Below are 19676 nucleotides of genomic sequence, written 5' to 3' on the forward strand. Positions count from 1 at the left end.
ATTCTGTAAAACTGCCCTCTAACGAGTAGCGTTCTGGTCATGTGACTCATAGATTAGTTTACAGGACGACTGCTTTTCTGCCGCTCATATGTCGCTGCTCTGTATTGCCACACTGTGGTAAAGCTTTAAGGACGCTCTATCTTCCAGTGGCGTCTATGGTGCGCACTGGATAAGCTGATGTGTGTATTTGATGGGGCGGTAGGCGCTCTGCCCAGCGACGGAGCTGTTCTCTATGGTCTCCGTTGACAGCCAGTGAGGGCGGAAGTGCGCAGTGTCCATGGAGATGGTGAAGATGTCGGCTGCGGGGTATTGTGGTGAGACCTCCAACGGCCTATCTGTGACCACCAGCCTGTCGTGGCTGCCGGACAGCGTGCTCCTGGAGGTGCTCAGCTTCCTGTCAGTGCGGGATCTCATCCGTAGCGGCCGGTGAGTGGCCTGAGCATGTGCAGTGGCACTACAAGTCACAGGGGGAGGCAGGCGGGGCATGCTGGGACTTGTAGTCTGTGGCGCTAGGCGGCGGGCAATGGGCATGCTGGGACTTGTAGTCTGTAAGGCTATGCGGCGGGGCATGCTGGGACTTGTAGTGTGTGGAGCTAGGCGGCGGGGCATGCTGGGACTTGTAGTCTGTGAGGCTATGCGGCGGGGCATGCTGGGACTTGTAGTCTGTGGCGCTAGGCGGCGGGGCATGCTGGGACTTGTAGTCTGTGGCGCGGGGCATGCTGGGACTTGTAGTCTGTGGCGCGGGGCATGCTGGGACTTGTAGTCTGTGGCGCGGGGCATGCTGGGAATTGTAGTCTGTGGCGCGGGGCATGCTGGGAATTGTAGTCTGTGGCGCGGGGCATGCTGGGAATTGTAGTCTGTGGCACGGGGCATGCTGGGAATTGTAGTCTGTGGCGCTAGGCGGCTCCAGCAGTCAGAGCTGCATTGTAAGGGCGCTTGCCCACCCCTTCTCCTACCAGTTTACTTAAAGGGCATGTCCATGTATACAAGTGGCTGCAGTGGTCATGTGTTGCAGCCCTGTAAACAAGAATGGCCATCCCGTGCCCAGCGTTTTCCTAATTTTCGGTCATCCCTTTAACCCCTCAGCACGTAACGCCATACATATACGGCATTAGAGCGCAGGGTATGAATGGAGCTGGCTTACGAGATGAGCCCGTTCTCTATGTGACAGGCGCTGGCCGTATGGTACGCCCGACCGTAATGTCCAGTATCGGCGATGACGCTGATCCCAGTCATTTAACCCCTCATATGCTGCACTCAATAGCAACACCTGTGGGGTTAGACAGAGGGAGCGGCTCCCTCTGCCCTGTGATTGGAACCCCTTCCCAGTGACATCAGGAGGCTCTGATTGGTTGCTATGACAGCGCTATCACAGCGAGCTGCCCGATAAGCTGTGCCAGTGGCAGGGATTAGGTGACAAAAAAAGTCTTCTTCCAAATGATTTACATTTAAAGAGCATCTGTCAGCAGTTTTGTACCTATGACACGGTCTGACCTGTTCCATGTGCACTTGGCAGCTGAAGACATCTGTGCTGGTCCCATGTTCATATGTGTCCGCGTTGCTGAGAAAAATGATGTTTTATTATATACAAATGAGCCTCTAGGAGCAACGGGGGCGTTACCATTACTCCTAGAGCCTCTGCTCTCTCTGCCATAAAAGCAAAATCCCCAAAACCATTACAGAAAAACCATGACTGTTTTTTATTTTTTTTTCTGTTTCACCCCACAAATAATTTTTTTCCCATTTTCCAAAAGACATGGTAAGTTAAAGGGGTTGTCCTGCCATATATATTGATGACCGATCCTCAGCATAGGTCACCAGTATCTGATCGGCGGGGGTCCTACACCCGGGACCCCCGCCAATCAGCTGTTTGAAGAGGAGGTGGCGCTACGTGTGAGGGCGGCGTAGTAGTAGACTGAAGTGAATGGAGCGAGTGCTCGTCATTACACTGCACTTCCAAGACAAAGTGCAGTGTAAGGAAGAGGAAGCGGCGGGGGAGATTGCCTCCTCTTCAAACAGCTGATTGGCGGGGGTCCCGGGTGTCGGACCCCCGGCGATCAGATATTGATGACCTGTCCTGACAGTAGGTCATCAGTATATATGGCAGGACAACCTCTTTAAATTGTGCCATTAAAAAATACAACTTGTCCTGCAAAAAATAAAAAGCCTTCATACATGTGAATGGAAAATTAAAAATGTTGTGGCGGGGAGGCAAAAATGAAAACAAAAAAAAATTGTCCCAGTCCTTAAAGGGGTTAAGAATCCACTTCAGCTACACTGCTGGCGGAGTGTGCCCCCTGTCAGTGGAGCCAGGTGATCCCCAATCCACTCTCACCTTTAATAGCTGCTTAAAAAGTTGAGTAAGTCAGCACTTACCTTGTCCTAGATTTGTTCTGTGTCCCATTTGGTTCAGCTCTGCCTTCTTCTGGAGGCTCTTTATCTGAAATCTCCCATTACATGAGAATCCACATGTGTTGGGGTTCTTCCTCCTCGCCCGTCAATTTCTGTGCTTTCAGGACCGCTCATAAGGGCAGCCTAGATTTCCCGTCTTCTTCTCAGCCTGCAAGCCCAAGTGACTACACCAGCTTGTTCCACTGAATGAAGGGTCAGAAACTCTAGTGATGTCCGTGAAGATGAAGCTCCTGGCAGGGCCTAGTGACGTCCCTGAGGAGGAAGCTCCTGGCAGGGCCTAGTGACGTCCCTGAGGAGGAAGCTCCTGGCAGGGCCTAGTGACGTCCCTGAGGAGGAAGCTCCTGGCAGGGCCTAGTGACGTCCCTGAGGAGGAAGCTCCGGGCAGGGCCTAGTGACGTCCCTGAGGAGGAAGCTCCGGGCAGGGCCTAGTGACGTCCCTGAGGAGGAAGCTCCGGGCAGGGCCTAGTGACGTCCCTGAGGAGGAAGCTCCGGGCAGGGCCTAGTGACGTCCCTGAGGAGGAAGCTCCTGGCAGGGCCTAGTGACGTCACTGAGGAGGAAGCTCCTGGCAGGGCCTAGTGACGTCCCTGAGGAGGAAGCTCCTGGCAGGGCCTAGTGACGTCCCTGAGGAGGAAGCTCCTGGCAGGGCCTAGTGACGTCCCTGAGGAGGAAGCTCCTGGCAGGGCCTAGTGACGTCACTGAGGAGGAAGCTCCTGGCAGGGCCTAGTGACGTCCCTGAGGAGGAAGCTCCTGGCAGGGCCTAGTGACGTCCCTGAGGAGGAAGCTCCTGGCAGGGCCTAGTGACGTCCCTGAGGAGGAAGCTCCTGGCAGGGCCTAGTGACGTCACTGAGGAGGAAGCTCCTGGCAGGGCCTAGTGACGTCCCTGAGGAGGAAGCTCCTGGCAGGGCCTAGTGACGTCCCTGAGGGGGACGCTCCTGGCAGGGCCTAGTGACGTCCCTGAGGAGGAAGCTCCTGGCAGGGCCTAGTGACGTCCCTGAGGGGGAAGCTCCTGGCAGGGCCTAGTGACGTCCCTGAGGGGGAAGCTCCTGGCAGGGCCTAGTGACGTCCCTGAGGGGGAAGCTCCTGGCAGGGCCTAGTGACGTCCCTGAGGGGGAAGCTCCTGGCAGGGCCTAGTGACGTCCCTGAGGGGGAAGCTCCTGGCAGGGCCTAGTGACGTCCCTGAGGGGGAAGCTCCTGGCAGGGCCTAGTGACGTCCCTGAGGGGGAAGCTCCTGGCAGGGCCTAGTGACGTCCCTGAGGGGGAAGCTCCTGGCAGGGCCTAGTGACGTCCCTGAGGGGGAAGCTCCGGGCAGGGCAGTACCTACATAGTTTAAGCAGAAAACAAAAGCCCCTAAAGGGATTGTGCAGCCTCATTCCAAAAATAGCATCACCCCTGTCCATGGGTTGGGCCTTATAGTGTCGCACAGCTTCATTGAAGTGAATAGGGCTAAGCTGTAATACCGCACACAACCTGCGGACAGGTGTGGTGTTATTTTTGGAAGAAAGCAGCCATGTTTTTTTTTTCTAGTGCTGGACAACCCCTTCAAATGGGTTGCGCCACAAAAAAAAAATCAATAATCTATCTACACTAGAGGTGATAAATGTGATATCTCTGGGGGTCCGACAACGGGGACACCCACCAACATACGAGAGCTTAGTGTATGATCACTGCTTCTTTCACTTCTATTGTACAGCATAGCTCAGCTGTCTCCATCAGTCCGATAGAAGTCACTAGAGAGGTGGTCACACTTAATCCACCACGTCTTAAAGGGGTTCTCTGGGTATTTAGTCTAATGAGGGCTTGGTAATAACTTGAGGAGGGAAGATGTTTTACAAAGTACTTACCCTCCCTCCCTCTCCGCTGCACTCGTGCAGGCTGTGGGTTCTTCTGCCCAGATGTGTTCCCTTGCCTGACTCTAATGCAGCTTAACAGGAAAAGAAGTGTCTACATCCTCTTGGGACCCAGGTGGAAGAGCCCACAGCCCGCGCGAATACAGCAGAATCGGCAGCATCAGCAGTGCAAAGTAGAGTAAGTACGGTGTAAAACATTTCGCTCATTAGACGAAATGCCCTGATAACCCCTTTAACCACCTAACAATTCTGCCCGAGCTATGGGGAGAGCCTGCTTTAGCTGCTTATATCTCTGGATTGGTAGCAGCTAGAGACATGGACCTGGTCCTGTTTGAAAGCTGGCATTGGCACAACATCAGCAGGAGATATTCCTGTTAGAAATCAAGTCTAGAATAAACCTGCAGTAAAATCTGCTTTTACTTCCACTTTCCGCTGCATTCATTGCCATCGCAATTTCTAACAGCGATATCTTCCGATGTAGTGAAGATAATGCTGCGATTATGGTATTGTTTGAAAGCTTGCAATCTGGAGATATGAGTAGCTAAAGCAGCACTGGGGCAGAACTGTTAGGTGGTTAAAGGGCTTGGCCCATCTCGCACATTGGTGGCATATTGCTAGGATATGCCACCAATGTCAGATTGGTGGCAGATAATAACAGAATGACAGAGATGGGACCTGCACCTATCGCTAAAATAGGGCCTCTAGAGTGAACAAGGATGACCACCCTCCATTGCAGAAAATAGCCAAGCGAGCATGCTCAGGGATTTCCGGAATTCCCATAGAGGCGAATGGCTGCGCTCGCACGGTACGCCGTCTTTCACTTCGAGGCCCCCATTCTAGAGATAGTTGCAGGTCCCAGATCTGACAGTAATGGCATCTCCTATCCAACCCCTTTAAGGACCCATGCTTTTGTAGTTGGTGGAAGCCTGTGGTTGGACCCGCAGCAATCATCCGTTTATTACCTACCCTGAATAGCGATGCTCCCGTTTACCCACCGTACAAACAAACACGGCTCCAGTCATTTACACTGCGGCTGGATGGCCCCACATTGTAGCTGCTGGAAGGTATTCAGCCCCCTTATTTGCTGCAGTTCCTCCAGGTGCAGTAAAGCGATAACCAGCTCCACATAAGAGAGGGGTCTGGGTCCTGAAGGTCGGACCTCCTGTCACTGACTTTTTTTTTCTTTTTCTTTTTTTTTTTATCTTTAAGGGTCTGCAAAAGGTGGAAGAGGCTGGTGCTGGACAAGTCCTTATGGAGATATGTCGATCTGACTCCATACAAGGTCAGATATTTATTTCTGGGCAGTGTTGTCCGCTTTCATGTCTATCTGTAAACCGATTACGTACCGGACTGCCCCAGGGACTAAAAACCAGTACTTACTAAGGCCCCTTTCACACGGGCGAGTATTCCGCGCGGATGCGATGCGTGAGGTGAACGCATTGCACCCGCACTGAATCCGGACCCATTCGCTTCTATGGGGCTGTGCACATGAGCGGCGATTTTCACGCATCACTTGTGCGTTGCGTGAAAATCGCAGCATGCTCTATATTGTGCGTTTTTCACGCAACGCAGGCCCCATAGAAGTGAATGGGGCTGCGTGAAAATAGCAAGCATCCGCAAGCAAGTGCGGATGCGGTGTGATTTTCACGCACGGTTGCTAGGAGACGATCTGAATACAGAATGCATAGTAAAATGGTGCTGGAGGGGTTAAAAAAAATAAAAAATAATAATAATTGAACTCACCTTAATCCACTTGATCGCGCTGCCGGCATCTCCTTCTGTCTCCTTCTTTGCTGATTGTAGGAACAGGACCTGTGGTGACGTCACTCCGGTCATCACATGATCTTTTACCATGGTGATGGACCATGTGATGGACCATGTGATGACCGGAATGACGTCACCACAGGTCCTGTTCAGCAAAGGAGACAGAAGGAGATGCAGGCAGCGCGAGCAAGTGGATTAAGGTGAGTTTAATTATTTATTTATTTTTTTAACCCCTCCAGCGCTATTTTACTATGCATTCTGTATTCAGAATGCTATTATTTTCCCTTATAACCATGTTATAAGGGAAAATAATACAATCTACAGAACACCGATCCCAAACCCGAACTTCTGTGAAGAAGTTCGGGTTTGGGTACCAAACATGTGTGATTTTTCTCACGCGAGTGCAAAATGCATTACAATGTTTTGCACTCGCGCGGAAAAATCGCGGTGTTCCCGTAACACACCCGCACATTTTCCCGCAACGCCCGTCTGAAAGAGGCCTAATACACATGGAAAGTTCGGTCATGTCCATGTGTCACATGACCACCGAAGCCCTGCCGTCGCCCTCTCAACCCCAGGGTAAGGGTCTTTTACACTAGCCGGTACACCGGCAGGTATCGGGAATGTTCCCTATAATTATTTCATTGCTAATTTGAGGGGAGAGCTGCACTCACCCCCCTGTATGTGGACGGATCATCACCGCGGCGGTGAGACTTTTTATGTGATTTGTGTCTGTATCCCCACCTGCATTCTGACACAGTAGTCCCCGAAACCAGCAGAGAAATGGATGGAGAGGACTCCTGTGCTCATTGGCATAACGAAGCGGACTCGAGGAGTCCGCTCAATGTGTTTTACTGCTGGTGAGGATAGCTAACAATTACATAACCAGACTCAGCACTTACATTATACACTGCTTACTCTAAATGGGGGGGGGGGGGGGGGGGCACAGATTCCCCTTAAGTGAGTGAGATGTGAATGGGAGCATATTTAAAGAGGACCTCTTCCCTCTCCTGACACATCTGTTTGAGTAACTACTTTCATCCCCCATGTAATAACAATTCGGGATCATCTATTCTTATGAATCTTTGTTGTGCTGTTCCTCTATTATTCCTACTAGAAGATTAGGGATGAATTGCCAGCAGTGTGCAATAAAGCCGAGTGTTACTAGTTTGGGGTGTGTCCTTACACTGGCAGCAGTGATTGGATAGTGTCAGACTGTGCAGGGACCCCCCCCCCCCCAGCCCTCATCTAGTAACACCCAGAAGGACCTTTATTGCAGACTGCTGGCAAATCATTCATAGTTTCTAGAAGGAATAATGGAGGAATGGCACAATGTCTAGTAGTAAGAATAGATGTTCCAGAATTGTAGTTACATGGTTAATACGTTTGCAAAGACATAAGTCCATCAAGTTCAACCAAGGGATAGGTGGGGGACGCGAATCCCAGAAGGAAGTGACATGGCGAATACAACAGACCTGGTACCGGGTAAAAGCTGCTTCTGTGTTACTCCTAGTGCAGAGTGTGAGGGGGCGCTGTATGCTACAGAGACTTCAAGAGAGAATTGTTGTGTCATGCCCCGCCCATTTAGACATCACTGTTGGGGGTCATGCACACAAACGTATTTTCTTTCAGTGTCCGTTACGTTTTTTTCTTTTCGGCCCGTATGTGGAACCATTCATTTCAATGGGTCTGCAAAAAAAAAACGGAAGTTACTCCGTGTACATTCCGTGTCCCTATGTCCGTTCCACAAAAAAATAGAACATGTCCTATTATTGTCAGCATTACGGACAAGGAGAGTACTGTTCTATCAGGGGCCAGCTGTTCCGTTCCGCGAAAAATACGGAATGCACACGGAGGTCATCCGTATTTTTTGCAGACCACAAAATACATACGGTCGTGTGCATGAGCCCTTACCCAGCGTGTGCCATATGCACCATACATTAACGAGGACCTTACAGGTTTCTTATCTGTTCAAACACTTTAACCCTTTTGCTACCAGTGCCGTACATGTACGGCGCTGGTGCGATGTGTAAACATGGCGCCCGCTCACACGTGCAGCGGGCGCCATGGCCGGCAGGTCTCAGCTGTTTCATACAGCAGAGACCTGCAGCTAATTAACATGACCGGCAATAATGCCGATCGCGGTAATTAAAGGCTTTAGATGTCGTGATCAAATGAGATCACGGCATCTAAATGTGCACAAACCCGGAAGTTCGCGCTTCCTATCGATGCCCCCTGCAGCCAATGGGGGCATCGGTAGTTGTGCTGAACACTGTAAGCCTCGTTGACAAAGCTTATAGTGTTCATGCTGCAATTCTTATTTTGGCCACCAGATGGCAGGCCAGGATAAGAAATGAATAATCAGCAGTCCAAAACTCATTTTATTTTTACACTATTTAGACATAAAAAAACCTATACATATGGGGTGTCGTTGTAATCGTACTGACCCAGAGAACAAAGGGCAGGGGTCAGTTTTGCCGCAAACGAAACGCCGTGGGAACAAAACCTGTAAAATAGTATTGCGGTTTTTTTCCAATTCTTTTACCGCTTCCAACTACATTGTATGCCCTAATTAATGGTGGCGTTAGAAAGTACAACTTGTCCTGCAAAAAATAAGCCCTTATACAGCTATATGAATGGAAATATCAAAAAGTTATGGCTCAAGAAAGATGGGGAAGAAAAATGAAAACGAAAAAACCCTCCGGTAGTGAAAGGGTTAAAGGTGTTCTCCAGCCCCACAATTAGTTTTTATAAAGAGTTTACAGTCTATAACAGAGGAGAAGGAATAATACCAGCCCCCTGCCGCCCCCCGCGCTGGCGCTTCCTCCAATCACTGGACAGAGACTGTGAGGGGGGGGGTAAAGGAAGTATCGGGGAGGGAGCGGCAGAGGATTGGCAAGGTGAGTATTTCATTCACTGACGGCAAGCTAATATTTTGAGGAATTAAAATAGAAAGGGGAAGATTTATGAAAACTGTCTGAATAGAAACCTGTGGTTGGTGTCGGCAGCAGCCTATCCCAGCACAGCTTCCATTTAATGGGCAGCACTGACGGGTTTCATAAATCTCCCACTTAGTTTTTAGGGACATGCTGCTTGACAACCCCATCGTAATGACTGTGGTTGTTAAGCTGGATTTACACATGCGAATTATCCGGACGGAAGCGTTCCTTCCCGACAGTCGGCTGCTCCTTCACTTACATGCGCAGTATAAGGATGGGGGATGGCGATCGCTCGTCCTCCTACAGAATCATGGCTTCTGAGCAGCAGACCGCTGTGTAGACGGCACAATCTGCTGCCCAGAAACTATGATCGCTGGTGCCCGCACGAGCGACAGGATCACCCCATGAACAAGCGTTTTGCTCGTTGATCGGGTGATTTACACGGCCAGATTGTTGGGAACGACCAGTTGCAAGAGCGGTAATTCCCGATAATCTGCCCGATCCTCGGGCCGTGTAATTGCACCTTTTTGTGTGTCCTTAGAACAAGACTGTCAGACATGACTTACCTGTTCAACTTAAAGGGGTTCTCTGGATGATTTAAAAAAAAGGCTCAGAACGAGTTATAAATTATGAAAAAAGAAGTGGTAGTACTCACCTTGCCGATTTTCCTGACTCTTCGATTCCAAGGCTCTCCGGTCCTCCGCCAATCTCTGCTTCCTCGTCCCCCTGGACACACAGCAAATGACCATTCTGCCAGTCACTGTGATTGGTCATATAAAAAAACAATGGGGGTAATTTATCAAACTGGTGTAAAGTAGGGCTGCAGCTATCGACTATTTTTGTAATCGAGTATTCTATAGATTAATCCAACGATTAATCGAGTACTCTAATAACAAAAAACAAATTAAAATAATTTTTTTCTTCATAAAAACTCAGGCTTTGCCACCAGCTTGCCCCCTCGGAGCCACTATCTCCCCCTCCTGTAGGGGCGCCGCTCCACAGCTCCTCCATCTTCTCCCCGCGCTGCACTGTCGTCCTAACGTCAGAGACCGATGTGTCGGGAGGAAAGTGCAGCGCTGTGTGGGCCGGCGGGTGACCACGGAGCGGTGAGTAATAGCAAGCGCTTCACTCCTGCTCCGGGGTCACATGACACAAACGAATCCTCAATGCAAAAAAATTTGCATCAAGGATTTTTTTTTTTTTATGTCGAATTACTCGATTCAATCGAGTAATCGTTTCAGCCCTAGTGTAAAGTAGAACCGGCTTAGTCGCCCATAGCAACCAATCAAATTCCACCTTTCATTTTCCGAAGGAGCTGTGATAAATGAAAGGTGGAAACCAAGTCCTACTTTACACCAGTTTGATAAATGACCCCCAATGTGTTATGCTACAACTGGATTGCAGAAATAGCTCTGGTCCTCCAGGGGTTAAAACGGAGACCCTTGGCTGCAGCGTTAATCAGACTTGGTTTAGCTGGAGACGCTGAATTAGAAGGTCGCCAGTTTCCGGTTCCCAGTACCATAGGAGGCAGCTGGCAGCGGTTTTGTCTTCGCAGTTGTTAGCGGCTGGCAGGAAGCTTGTGGTTAGCGGAGAACCGGTAGAACCTGCATCTTCTGGAGATTCACACCTGGTGAGGAGATGCTACGAGGTCAGCCCCATGTCTCCTCCTGTATGTAGTGCAGATACTGATGGGGTCTACGTGTATATAAGCCGGCAAGGACCGCCGGCAAGGATGTGCGAGCCTGACCTTACATGGCACTTGTTTTCGTAGCATCAGGTGATGATTTTTGGGGGCAACCCAATGGTATCCCGATGCTTTGCATCTCCAGAAGAACTGTCTGGATGCCACTTCTTTCCCCTTCCCCACTGAAATAAACACGTACTCTCGGCCATATTTGAGCATGCATATTTACATGCAAGTCGTGAGGGGTAGCTAATCGGGTAAAAGCCTCTATGAGCAAGTGTGAAGGGTTCACTCAATAGATGGTTCCTGAGATGGGAAGACCCTTTAGTCACCCTGTGTACATCCCAGAATGGTGATGGACATTTTATTTGTTGTATTCTCCTAGGTGAGAGTCTGGACACTGGGGCCCTCACCGGTCATGAGAAGGCTGTGCCGCACCATTCAACTCTATGGGACTGGCGGAGAGAGCCGAGTACAAGCACTTGGCTATCTCCCGCAGCCCCATGGAGTGGAATAGAGCAGCAGCTTGCATGCATGTCTACTACTTCATTAAAACGGGGGAGCACTAGCCCCATTCTAGAGATCAGTGGGGGCCCCAATGAGGCAAGGCTCATTTTAGTCATCGTGATCAACCCAACCAGGCAGTATGTCTGATTTAATAGGGTTGATCATGGTGACAGATGCTCTTAGAAAAAAAAAATCCCTATAGGATTTCGGTAGTCAAACCGCAGGTCAAGTGATTCAACGGTGGACACAACCTGGAGGTCTTTATTCTGCAGTAAAGCAGTCAGCGAGGTGATTAAAGGGGTTGTCTCATCATGGACAATGGGGGCATATCGCTAGGATATGCCCCCATTGTCTTATAGGTGCCGGTCCCACGGCTGGAGAATGGAGCCCCGCAAGTGAAGGAGGGTGCACTGCGCCTGCTCAGCCACCCTTCATTCATTTTCTATGGGGCCGGTGAAAATAGCTGACCGCTGGCTCGGCTATTTCCGTCGGCCCCATAGAAATGAATGGGAGCGGGGGCCTTGCTTCTATGGGGAGCAAACTTGGTGGTGGCCGGACCTTGCGGGGCTCCGTTCTCGATATAGGTGCTATCCCAGTGGTGGGACCCGCACCTATAAGACAATGGGGGCATATCCTAGCGATATACCCCCATTGTCCATGATGAGACAACCCCTTTAACTGCACTAACCTATCCCTCATGTAGTTGACAAATGACTAAGTAGAAACCTGATTTGACATTCTACTACTTGGCTGACAACTGAGGAGACGATAATGCCAAGGTGGTGAAAATAAACCACCTAGAGAAGAGAGTTGTCATAGACATGGGTATGTGTGTGGAACGACTGGGGTAGCAATCGTTCTTCCCATGTTCAGTGTAATCAGGTCGGTGCAAACGAGCGTCGATAGATGTGTCAGTGCTCCAGACTAAAAAAAAATAACCAGGAGTCATTGGCTCCTAAACTGAAAAATTAGTCGTCAAATTTAAAATGCATATAATTATGCCTGTATAGTGTCCCCTAATATGTCCCTGTAATAGAAAAGCCCCCACAGTGCCTCCCCAATAGTAATTTCCCCTCATACTGCACCCACAGTAGTAATTTTCCCTACACGGCCCAGACATATTAACTTCCCCCCTCACTGCCCGACAGTAGTAATATGCCCCACGCTGCCTGCACATAGTAATTTTCTCCCACACTGCCTCCACAGTAGTAATATGCCCCAAAGTTGTAATTTCCCCCCCCAGTGCCGCCCTTCTGGCCAGTAATGAATGGGAGCGGGGGCTGTGCTTCTATGGGGAGCAAACTTGGTGGTGGCCGGACCGGAGTCCTCCAGCCACCACCACACTGTCCCCCAGGGCCACCCTTGTGGCCAGTAATGTCCCCCAGGGCCACCCTTGTGGCCAGTAATGTCCCCCAGGGCCACCCTTGTGGCCAGTAATGTCCCCCAGGGCCACCCTTGTGGCCAGTAATGTCCCCCAGGGCCACCCTTGTGGCCAGTAATGTCCCCCAGGGCCACCCTTGTGGCCAGTAATGTCCCCCAGGGCCACCCTTGTGGCCAGTAATGTCCCCCAGGGCCACCCTTGTGGCCAGTAATCTGTTACTCACCTGTATCCTTTTGCCGACACTCACTCGCTGCTGGTACGGCCCGGGATAGTGGAACTCCATCTGGAGCACTGTGTGTTATCTTTAATCAGCTTTCACGATGCCCAAAGAAAGTTCAGTGAATACCGCCCTAAGGCTCCATTCACACGTCCGCAAAATGGGGTCCGCATCCTTTCCGCAATTTTGCGGAATGGGTGCGGACCCATTCATTCTCTATGGGGACGGAATGGATGTGGACAGCACACAGTGTGCTGTCTGCAGCCGCAATTGCGGAGCGCGGCCCCGATTTTGGGTCCGCAGCTCCGCAAAAAGATAGAGCATGTCCTATTCTTGTCCGCAGCTTGCGGACAAGAATAGGCATTTCTATGGGGGTGACGGGCTGGTGTGTTGCGGACCCGCAATTTGCGGGTCCGCAACACACCACGGACGTGTGAATGTAGTAAGACTGTGATAAAATACTTCTATCCAAAGTGTTTAATTGTCTATATTTGTTTAACAGCTGAATTCAAAGATCTTGTGGCATCTGTTGAGGCATTGGATTGGAACCAGCCTGCAAACCTTCAAACTAAAGGGTCTCTTAAATTCAGTAAAGAAACAGGAGTTCCTTACTCCAGCTATCCTTCAGGTCCTGGAAAAGCGTTACCCTAGCCTGGAGCACCTCCACCTCCAGGAAACAAACCTCCGCTCCCTTAGCTATGACTGTTTACCATCCACCTTGAAGACGCTCGAGCTGTCAGAATGCGAGATCCCTCTTACCTGGTTCAAATCTTCCACCAGTAAAACCAAAGGTTTCCTAAAACTGGAGAATCTCGTTCTGAACAAAGTGTCTTCTTTCTCCAACCATCACTTGGAGACCATTTGCAGTGAGTCGAGCCTAAAGACCCTCTGCCTGTGTGGCACCTACAGAGTTAATGATGTTGGGATTCAAAAAGCTGTTCCTTACCTCAAAGGATTAGAGCACTTCAAGTTGAAAGAATGCAACATAACCAATATCACCCTGCACTTAATCGGCTGTCACTTGAAGAATCTCCGGACCTTGGCTCTCCTAGGGTTTCGCGATTTCACTGATACAGGACTTCGGTGTCTATCTGGTGTTAAGACGCTGGAGAAGCTGTGGTTGGACGACTGCTTCGGCTTCTCTTCCAGGACTATCATTGCTGTGTGTGTCAGCCTTCCTGTTCTAAATTGTCTGGGCCTCAACGAGATGTTTTTTGAATGCCAAGGAATAGATAAAATACGGAAAAGTCTCCCACACTGTACAGTTACCAATGCTTTCTCCAATATGGATAATGTACCCAAAAATTGCTCAACTGGCATAGTTTAGAAGGTCTCGGAGCTTTGCTCCGGTCTTCTTTACTACCGGTGTAATACAGGACAATGGCGGTAGGTGCCTATAGCTGCTTCTCTCCTCCATCTTCTGTGCACATATTACTTTCTCTATCATGTAAGCCTTCCTGTATGAGCTACATACAGAATATATATTCTGAAATGCTTCGTATGGTATAATGGGAGTTTTAGATGTTGGTCTAGGCCTTTCTTATCTCACGAGTACCGTCTGTGTTGGAAACCCCTTAAATTTTGTTCCTGGGACAACTTCTTTGGTCCCTGGGAAAATTTTAGCCAGGCCAAGGAACCAGGAAGGACATCATGTAGAGCTGGGTTGATACAACATGGCTTAGGAGAGATTGACTCAAAAGGAAAGCAACCAGCATGGAACAGGAGTCTGGTCTGAGACTATCCATTTAGTAGTTACAGCTTATTGGTACAAATTAGTTTCCTGAGTCATAATACCTGGAAACATCAATAGTCGTTGCAGGCATCTTCCACTTGAGCAGTAGTCACCGTACACCCTCTTTACCCCCAGTGTTTACAGCCGTCCCCTTATTTCTCTAGTAGCCTCACCAGGACTCTCGCCATCTGCGATCTGCTGCCATCTCCTGTATGTAGGTTCCTGTATTTGTGTCTTCGGCTTATACACAGGATAACAATACAGCGCTGTCGTTAAACAATAGCCATTGTGTGCCTACAGATAAGGTCTACACATCGAGCCATCAAAGCAGCTCTTCTTTGTGAAGCAGAAAGCAACAAGTCTGCAGATGAGTTTGTTGAAAACTGTAGAGTTCAATTAAAAAAAAAAATCGAAAATAAATATTTGTAGCACGATGGGTAGAACGTAGTAATAAAAAAAATTCCTCCAAAGGTTTTCATAGCCCTTAAAGCAGCTCTTTGATGGATTCAAGGTGAAGCAGAAAGTAGCAGTCTGCAGAGAAAGTGAAAGATGCAGAGGCAAAACTGTTTAAAATTTTTGATAAAGATCAATTAAAAAAATTATTTTCAACCCAAAATGAATAGAAGGCAATGATAAAAAAAAAAAAAAAGTTGTCCCTGAAGGTGTCCATAGCCTTTAAATAATCAGTAAAATAAAACACTGCAACATGTAGAACATACGACAAACATTTGTAATGCTCTTTTCTCACACAAGAGCAGGGTTGGTTATGGAGCAGAAGAGTCTCTGGCTGACATATAGTTGTTCATCCCCAAAACCAATTTACACTCTACTCATTTTAACTAGGTTTTTTTGAGATTGTAAAAAATCTGGCCAGACACGACAAGTGGCATAAAGCAACCAAGAACCAGTACTTGCCCGTTAAATCCCCCTCCCATCCAGCATTATTGCTCTCGCGGTCCCTACCAGTCTGTTTACTTTGCTGCAGTGACAATGTGCCTATATTCCCACGTGACTGCTGCAGCCAATCACTGACCTCGGTGGTGTACACTGCCGAGGCCAGTGACTGGCTGTAGTGGTCACGTGGATAAATGGAAAAGTCCGATGGTAAGCTTATTCTTCGCAATGAAGTGATGCCGCCATGTTGCTGCTTCTCACGAACTGGAGATCCCAAGAAAGATCCAGTTTAAAATAACTTTTGTGTTCCACTGTCCCCAGCAAATTTTTCTTCTTCACTTTTTGCACAGCTAGTGAATGCCGACTGGTCGGACGTTAGTCAAACTCTGCACATAATCTTGGCCATATACTACCCCTCAATCGTAATCTAACAATGTGGTCATGTTACTGAAATTCTATTGAATATAAATATAAATTTCATGTCTAGTGCAGGGCTTCCTCCAGCCTACCAGAAGCTTTGATGAAATTTTTGCGTCTCGTAAACTCTCCTTCCATGCAGATATTAGTCTTTCATCTGGACATGTCTGGTACTATAAATTCAGTCCCCCACTCTCCCTGTTTAAGAAAATTAAAAGGATCCCTTCGTTCCGCTGATCAGCAGGTTCCTAGGAGTAGGACCTCCACTGATCGAGTGTTAATGTCCTGTCTTTTGGATAAGCCATCGATATGAAAGTCATGGAAAAGGACAATTGGTGGGACTCCCTCTATGACTACACAGATGACCTCTGGTCATGTATGGAATTGTAGAAGCAGGATCTAGTCTCATTTTACTATAGTAGAAGATGAATCAAAGGTATGATGACCCTTCAAGTCTCATGTACATGACTGGACTACAAAGCCATAGGCACTCTATGTGCCAGTATGTGGGGCCTCTGTCAAGTGTCCTATACGGGTATCCAGTGGAGCATGCCAAGTTTTATTTTTCTGTCAGATTCGTATGGGACCAGGCAGAAAAAGATTCCGTATGCTTCCATATGAAATCAGCCATGGAGAGGTACTGTAGGGCCCTATAGAAATTATTATTTTTTTGGGCACCATATTATGAAGCCATAATACGATAGCATGAATGAGGTCTAAAGATGATAGATTATGGTTTTCTTCTTGGTTATGGTATATACCAAGTGATGACCTGGCACATGGTGCTTCTGTATTTCATACCCATCAAGGGTGTGCCATCTGTTTCTTCGGCTTGTTTCTGATACGTGTAAGGTTTGTCTTATATTTATTGTGTATGTATTATTTTTGGATAATATTATAATGCTATTTAGCACCTGCTAGAAACACTGTGGTGGTGCCATCAGCGTCCCCAAGTATGTCGTGCTGACTTAATTTAACTTTCTAGCCTGGCATATGGTGGCTTGCGTTTAGAGAAACCAAACTAATGCACTTTCATGTGATTTCTCTCCCCCCCCCCCCCCCCCCCTCCCCTCTTCGCATTTTTAATGGGTGCAAAATCGTCTAGTACATAAATGAGCTTTTTCAAAGATGCGTATAAAGAAGACATTTCCCAAATTGATTAGCGGTGAAAATCTTTTGGATAAATTTGTCAGGGTGGGTTCGGACAGGATTTTGGGAGCAGGTTTTACCACGGATTTGGTGACTAAAACCGGGCCAAATCTGCTCTGAAACTGTCTCCCATCCTCCTGTGGCCGAGAGTTTTTGTCGCACAGTTTTGAAGAATGTACAGGTCCATTTTTGGTGCGGTTACCATGCGGACCCCTCATGAAGACTCACCCCTCATGAAGAGTCTGCTCACAGTTTAGCTCCGTTCAATGGAGCTAAACTTAGAGTGTGTCCGCGTGAAGACCCAAGGCACAAACCGCAGTTTTTGTCATGGGACACGCAGAGAATTATGTTGTGGAGAAAATCCTCCATGTAAACCTACCCTCAAAGTAGGCAGGGCTGTGGATTCTGTACCAACTTCAGCTTAAAAAATGTATTATCTGACTGTTATTAATATTGTACAATTATTTATTAACTTTCATATAACTTTAGAAAAGTTTGGAAATGTTAGTTCTGTCAATCTAAGGCCCTTATAAAAAAAAAAAAACATGATAAGAAAAATCCGTTCTCATCACCTGCCGTCCCCTCTCCTGTGTTCTCTCCTGCCCTTGTACTATATACAGTGATAAGCAGGGTGTTCTAATGGGGATAGATAATCAGTTCTCACCTCTCCTGTGTACAAACCTGTCCCTTAGGCCTCCTGCACACGACCGTATGGCTTTTTCAGTGTTTTGCGGTCCGTTTTTCACAGATCCGATGTTCCGTTTTTTGTTTCCGTTGTGTTTCTGTTCCGTTTTTTCCATTCCTTTTTTCCATATGGCATATACAGTATACAGTAATTACATAGATAAAATTGAGCTGGGCATAACATTTTCAATATGCATTTACCGTATGTGTTCCGTTTTTTTGCGGACCCATCGACTTGAATGGAGCCACGGAACGTGATTTGCGGGCAATAGTAGGACATGTTCTATCTTCAAACGGAAATACGGAAACGGAATGCATACGGAGTACATTCCGTTTTTTTTGCGGAACCATTGAAATGAATGGTTCCGTATACGGACCGGAAAAAACGGCCAGTAAACGGGGGGAAAAAAACGGTCGTGTGCAGGAGGCCTTATACAGTGAGGAACAGAAGTATTTGAACACCCTGCGATTTTGCAAGTTCTCCCACTTAGAAATCACGGAGGGGTCTGAAATTTACATTGGAGGTGCATTCCCACTTTAAGAGACTGAATTAAAAAAAAATTCAGGAAATCCCATTGTATGATTTGTCTTGCACTGCTGAACATACGTATTTGAACACCTGAGAAAATCAGTGTAATATTTGGTACAGAAGCCTTTGTTTGCAATTACAGAGGTCAGACGTTTCCTGTAGTTCTTGACCAGGTTTGCACACATTGCTACAGGGATTTTGGCCCACTCCTCCACACAGATCTCCTCTAGATCTGTCAGGTTTCGGGGCTGTCGCTGAGCAACACGGAGTTTCAGCTCCCTCCAAAGATGTTCTATTGGATTTAGGTCTGGACACTGGCTAGGCCACTCCAGAACCTTGATATGCTTCTTACGGAGCCACTCCTTGGTTATCCTGGCTGTGTGCTTCGGGTCGTTGTCATGTTGGAAGACCCAGCCACGACCCATCTTCAGTGCTCTGACTGAGGGAAGGAGGTTGTTGCTCAAAATCTCACAATAAATGGCCCCATTAATCCTCTCCTTAATACAGTGCAGTCGTCCTGTCCCCTTCGCAGAAAAGCACCCCCAAAGCATGATGCTACCACCCCCATGCTTCACAGTAGGGATGGTGTTCGTGGGATGCAACTCAACCTTTTTTCTCCAAACACAACGAGTGAAGTTAAGACCAAAAAGTTATATTTTGGTCTCATCTGACCACATGACTTTCTCACATGCCTCCTCTGGATCATCCAGATTGTCATTGGCAAACTTCAGACGGGCCTCAGGGCTCCAGATGGCGACCAAAATGGTCGCCAATGCGACTTAAAATTTGCAGACTTTTTAGTCTTGTCGCCATTTGCGACTGTACCGCCACGATCCTGCGCAGCCTAAGTTCTCTTCAGTAGCACACTGCACAGTGCGGAAAGAAGGAGTCCCTCGCCACTACCACCAATGGGGAGATAGCAGGGAGGAGGAGGGGAGGAGCTGTCGCCACTGCGCCACCAATGAATGTAAAACATAGGTATAGGCAGCGGTATCACAGACCCGGCCTCAATAACAGGGCATGCAATACGCGGCAATTAACCCCTCAGGTGCCGCAGATCGCATGCCCTGTTATTGAGGCCGGGTGCCGGGTCTGTGATACCGCTGCAGACAATTGTATAAAGGAGTTAAAGAGGACTTTTCATGGGTCCAAAGAATATGAACTTAGTAGCAGGCTGCATAGAGCGGCGCCCAGGGATCTAAGTGCACTTACTATTATTCCTGGGCGCCGCTCCGTTCGCCTGCTGTGGCCCCCGGTATTTTCAACATTCAGAGCAAGGAGGAGGAGACGCCAGTGTCTCTCCATCTCCATGACAGCAGCGCTGTCCAATCACAGCGCAGAGCTCAGATCCAGGGAGAAAAAAAACTCCCTCGCTCAAAGCTCTGATTGGACACCGCTGCTGTCATGGAGACGGAGAGACACTGAGATCCTATTCACCCTGACACAAGGGATGAAAAGATCCAGGTTCTAGTCCTTAAGGGAAGAAATGGTTATTACATAAAAAGTTTAAAAAAACACC

General features: G+C 48.3%; 1 protein-coding gene across 2 annotated transcripts; it reads left to right on the plus strand.

The window, feature by feature from the left end:
- The first annotated feature begins 146 nt into the window (after positions 1-146).
- On the plus strand, positions 147-14722 carry FBXL12 (F-box and leucine rich repeat protein 12). 2 transcript variants are annotated; one of them, XM_040414888.1, is made up of 4 exons: positions 147-426; positions 4285-4438; positions 5470-5542; positions 13255-14722. In XM_040414888.1, exons 2-4 carry the CDS (start codon positions 4329-4331, stop codon positions 14077-14079), a joined length of 1008 nt encoding a protein of 335 aa, XP_040270822.1. In that variant the 5' UTR covers positions 147-426; positions 4285-4328; the 3' UTR covers positions 14080-14722. The 2 variants fall into 2 exon arrangements, with proteins under 2 accessions (XP_040270822.1, XP_040270821.1); XM_040414887.1 differs by lacking the exon at positions 4285-4438 and having other exon boundaries at positions 150-426.
- Positions 14723-19676: the final 4954 nt, after the last annotated feature.

Source organism: Bufo bufo, chromosome 1 (assembly GCF_905171765.1).
Source record: "Bufo bufo chromosome 1, aBufBuf1.1, whole genome shotgun sequence".
Taxonomy (NCBI): Eukaryota; Metazoa; Chordata; class Amphibia; order Anura; family Bufonidae; genus Bufo; species Bufo bufo.